Below are 5000 nucleotides of genomic sequence, written 5' to 3'. Positions count from 1 at the left end.
CAAGGGGACACGTCCCCTCCGGCCCCTGATTGGCTGAGAGAGTAGTGAGGTCACGGCAATGGAGATGACTGATTGGCCGAGAGCTATGACGTCACAATAACGGAGACGACTGATTGGCTGAGACCGGGACGTCCGCGAACTCCCGGGGAAACCTCTGGAAACTCCTTGGGAGCCCCTTGAGAGCCCTTGGCTAGTCTCTGGGGGACCTCTGAGAATTCCTGTGCGGATTCCCTGTGGAAGCCTCTGGAAACTCCTGGGATGCACTCTGGAAATTCCCCGGGGGAGCCCCTGTGAAACCCCTTGGAAGCCCTCAGGGGAGCCCCTGGTACTACTAAAAGAATTCTTGTAATCGGACCGGAAACTGGATGTCCCTCAAGGGGACACGTCCCCTCCGGCCCAAATATGTGATTCGTTCCGGTTTGTCTCGCCATTCATTACCCTATTAACACTCATAGGGGACGGGTCTCTCTGCAAAGTTGTCGAGCACCATGGCCGGTATCGCGCAAGACAAATGCAGGCAATGCCGTTTTTGGAGCTGGGTAACAAAGAAAGGGAAATGATCACTAAGTGGTGTGACGAAGAATAAGAGGTTAAAACAGAAGATAGTTAACATGCACAGAAGTGAATTCCCTAAGAAGTACATATCCTTTTTGTCTCCGTTCGGCAAGAAGAAAGCTAATGAGGCGCCTGCGAACAAAATAAGCTTGTCCGAAGGGTCGAGCTCCCGCGTAGCGGAGTCGGGCGCAGCCCGTTGCTCGATGTATTAAATATAAATAGATAAACAAATGAATAAATATAAATACATAAATAATAAATGAATAAATAAATAGAAATCTAGCAGACTGGTGAAGTTATGGTTGCAGCATACTAGGTACAGTATTTCTTGCTAGCATGCTCCTTGCTTTATTGCTACTTCGTTTGAGCAGAAACGACTTCAGTTGCGATTTTTTGTTTTTCATATTTCCAAATGTCAAATAACTCTTGCGTCATATAGTGAGAAGCTGAATGACGAACTAGAAATTAAAAACATACGAATATTAAACACATTGTTGAGATCTTCTTATGGAAGTCTAGAGTATTGTGACTAAAGACGTTTCTTCTCAAACGATGTAGCATAAGCAAGTAGCACGCTAGCCTAGTATGCCGTCAGCTTTAATTCAAAACTTATGTTGATAAATAATTTAAAGCTGTGCTAGAGATAACCCAAAATACCCCCAAACACTCCCCCATGGCAATGATACTTCACTCAAAAATCCCCCACACCCTACCCCACCTCACCACCACCTTTGTCCTCTAAAGACTACGGATACAGACCTAACGACCTTTGTCCCCGGACAGGCCGAAGAGTACCGAAGGAAGGTGGACGACTTGGAGAAGCTACAGGAGCTTAACGACCGCAGGCACACCATATCCAACGACACCTCCGCCGGCCATGAACTCATGGTCAAGGAACTCAGGGCCAAGTGGGTGCTCTGCTATTCAGAATTCTCTATTTTTCTTTTTAACTTGAACGACGGCATTACTAATTCAAAACATGTTAAGAGTTAAGATATTTCCAGTACCAATTGATTTTAATATACGGATAGTTATAATGTGTGCGTGTGTGTATATTATAAATATATATACAGTATATATATACAGTATATATATATATATATACAGTATATATATATATATATATATATACATATATATATAACCATTTTACACTTACTGTATCAAGTCGGAGGCATGTAAATATTTCGCTTGGGTTAACAACAGAAGATTTTATTTACAAATGAGCCCTTGGATGAGAATAGGGCATTTGTGTGTGTATAGTTCACCTCTACGGAGGTTGAGGCAAACTACAGCTGATGGAATCCTATGAAAAATCTCAAAAATACAATGTTCCTTTGACGAAGCCTTTGTCTAATAAAGAAGTATTGTTTACTAATTAGTAAACTATTCTTCAGTGACTCTATATAACTATATCTTGTAAATTTTGCTCATTCAGTGGAGCATATCTGTGGCAGCATAACAATTATAATAAGTTTCGGTAATATTCTGATATTGTTCGTTTAAACTAAAGAACCGTGTCTGCTGAATAATAGCCGTGAAATTCATTGCTATTGATTTCTAGAATCACCTCTCCCTTCCTCCCTCCCCCTCCCTCTTCCTGTCCCATTCCCTCTCCCTCCTTCCTTCCCTCCCTTTCCTCCTCCCTCGCTTTCCTCCTCACTCCTCCTCCTCTCCCTTTTCTCCTCTCTTTTTCTCCTCTCTCCTCTCCTCCCTCCCCCTCCCTCTCCCTGTCTCATTCCCTCTCCCTTTCCCTCCTTCCTTCCCTCCCTTTCCTCCTCCCTCGCTTTCCTCCTCCTCCTCTCCCTTTTCTCCTCTCTTTTCCTCCTCTCTCCTCTCCTCCCTCCCCCTCCCTCCTCTCTCTGCCTGCCTCCTAACCTCCTTCTCTCCCTCCCTCCATCTCTCTCTTTCCTCCCTCACTCCCTCCCTCCCTCCCTCCTTGACCATCCGCTAATTGATACGAGCTCATCGTTATATCACAATCGTTTGATAATGATTGATAATGATGATGTGGTTCAGCCGCTTGTACAAAAGGCTCTGTTTTTCGGCACAATTATATTCAAGGTTATTATCCTTAATTATAATGGAACACTAATCATCCTCGATTTCTTCACCTTTGGATTTTTATTTTATTTTAATTTCAAACAAAAGTTCATCTATACCAAAACACCCTTGTCGTATATCGTACTAAGTTGATAAGTGTAATTAACACAACACAGCTCACCCTCTCATGGTACATATAAATGTTAATTATGTTAAAAAAAAAGTAAGCCATGTATCACGTTTGACATACAAGTTAACAAAAATCTAGAATGAATATTGATTTAACACTCAACTCCGGAGCGACATTATCTAGAAGTGACATTATCTAGAAATGTACTATCCTGTTCTAGTAGGTAGTTATATAGTTTGTGTCCAACACATGAAGCGGCTATCACAAGCTATACATGCTGTTTTGTATTAAGATGGTAATAATAACATAATCATGGAGAAGACTGTAAGAGACCATAAGGCCTACACTAGGTACTTCCATGCACCTTACCATGTTCCATCCCTATCCATAAACCAATTCAATCGTCTAGTAAAACAAATTATTTCAACATTCACTACACTGTTACATATATAAGTAAATAGTATGTTTATCATGGATTGTAATCTATTTAATGCAATGGAAAGTTTTATGATAATCACCGAACGTGTAAATACTACTTTAGGTGTGATTTGTTTTAACTTAGACCGCTAGCTCCTCAACTTTTGGATCAAATGGTGTTTAATATTTCTAACACAGAATACCATAAACCGAAAACCGAAAACAAACCACATCAGTTTACGAGGCCCTGATAGAACCTGGTTAATATAGAGTCTTCAGAGCATAAAAGTAATACTATATGTAAACTGTATAAGAATGTACAGAGATTATCTAGGTATTCGTCCTTTGTAAAGTAAATGTTACTGTTCGTGTCGTGTGTCTGCACTTACCGTGGCGTTGTTTGAGCATCTTGTTGGCAAAAAATAAATAAATAAATAAATAAATAGATAAATAGATAAAAATATAGATAAATAGATAAATAGATAAATAGATAAATAGATAAATAAATGAATAAATAAATAAATAAAACTAATAAAAAATAAATAAAAAATAAATAAGTAAATAAAAATAAATTGAAATAAATAAATAACTAAATAAGTAAATGAAAAAAATAAACAATAAATAAATAAATATATAAATAGATAAATAAATAAATAAATAAATGTATAAATGAATAAGTAAATAAGTCAAAAAATAAATTAGAAAAATAGATAAATGAATAAATAAATGAAAATAAATAAATAAATGAATGAATAAATAAATAGATAAATAAATAAATGTACAACGTTTCGATTCTTGAAGCCTTTTCAAGTACATAGACGCAGAATACAATCTGTAAGTATCTGTGAACTTGGAAAAAAAATCAACAAGAGAAACAATGTACATAAAGGTTCCATCTTCACGTGGTGTCTACTCTGACTATTGTATCGGAAATTGCCATTTTAAATAGTCTTTTTGCCATTTTAAATAGTCTTTCCCTTTTTCTGTCACCAAAGTTTTCGAGACTAAATTCTCTTCCGTATTTTTTGTCCAAAATGTTTTAGTCCAATCGTCCGGCACGTTTGCTCGACAGTCCTTGAATTCCGACCGCGCACAAACACATTTCCAAATGAGATTACAAAACAAATGACATACAATCCTGTGCTTCAAAAATACGTAGACGTTCGAAAAGGGGATTTTTCCTTAAAGCTGATTGGTTGAGAGTAGTTCCTCGTTTATTCTATGACCAATCACAATGCTTCTTCCCTATGATACCATTTTCAACGTTTAGTTTGATAACCAATCAGTTAACAAATCAGTCGATCATTCGGAGTCCATCACTGAAAGAAGACGTGTTCTAATCTCTTCCATGAGTCAAACGATTACACCAAATCTCTGCCACGTTACTCCTGCACACTTCTCGTACTGTGGTAACAACACAACCAAGGGTTCGAGTCCCGTTTGTCATATATCATTCGGAGTCCATCACTGAAAGAAGACGTGTTCTAATCTCTTCCATGAGTCAAACGATTACACCAAATCTCTGCCACGTTACTCCTGCACACTTCTCGTACTGTGGTAACAACACAACCAAGGGTTCGAGTCCCGTTTGTCATATATCATTCGGAGTCCATCACTGGAAGAAGACGTCTTCTAATCTCTTCCATGAGTCAAACGATTATTCAAATCTCTGCCACGTTACTCCTGCACACTTCTTATACTGTGGTAACAATAAAGCCAAGGGTTCGAGTCCCGTTTGTCATATATTCACAACGAACCTCTCCAACTTATCTCTCCATCATCTGCCAGGTAACTCTCATACGCTTCTCATATAATTCTAAATAAATTGAAATATGTATGTGAATGTTATAGAATA

The 5000-nt window shown here is 38.3% G+C and overlaps 1 protein-coding gene and 1 long non-coding RNA gene across 17 annotated transcripts in view; one reads left to right on the top strand and one right to left on the bottom strand.

Moving 5' to 3' along the window:
• LOC143019566 (uncharacterized) overlaps positions 1–5000 on the bottom strand; it is a 467386-nt gene that overhangs the window by 256238 nt on the left and 206148 nt on the right. The window lies entirely within an intron of this gene.
• The window catches only part of LOC143019563 (uncharacterized), a 224598-nt gene that overhangs the window by 127424 nt on the left and 92174 nt on the right, over positions 1–5000 (top strand). For all 16 annotated transcript variants that reach the window (XR_012965828.1, XR_012965826.1, XR_012965827.1 and 13 more), the window contains one exon: positions 1339–1463. Coding sequence is in view for 13 of the 16 variants with exons in the window: in XM_076175302.1 (XP_076031417.1) it covers positions 1339–1463 (125 nt within the window). In the remaining 3 variants the exon portion in view is untranslated. The remainder of the gene's footprint in view (positions 1–1338; positions 1464–5000) is intronic.

The sequence above is a fragment of the Oratosquilla oratoria genome, chromosome 37, assembly GCF_046742065.1.
Source record: "Oratosquilla oratoria isolate Oo_2021 chromosome 37, ASM4674206v1, whole genome shotgun sequence".
NCBI lineage: Eukaryota > Metazoa > Arthropoda > Malacostraca > Stomatopoda > Squillidae > Oratosquilla > Oratosquilla oratoria.
The sequence above is the reverse complement of the archived record's forward strand: the minus strand, read 5'-3'. Positions and strand labels throughout refer to the sequence as shown.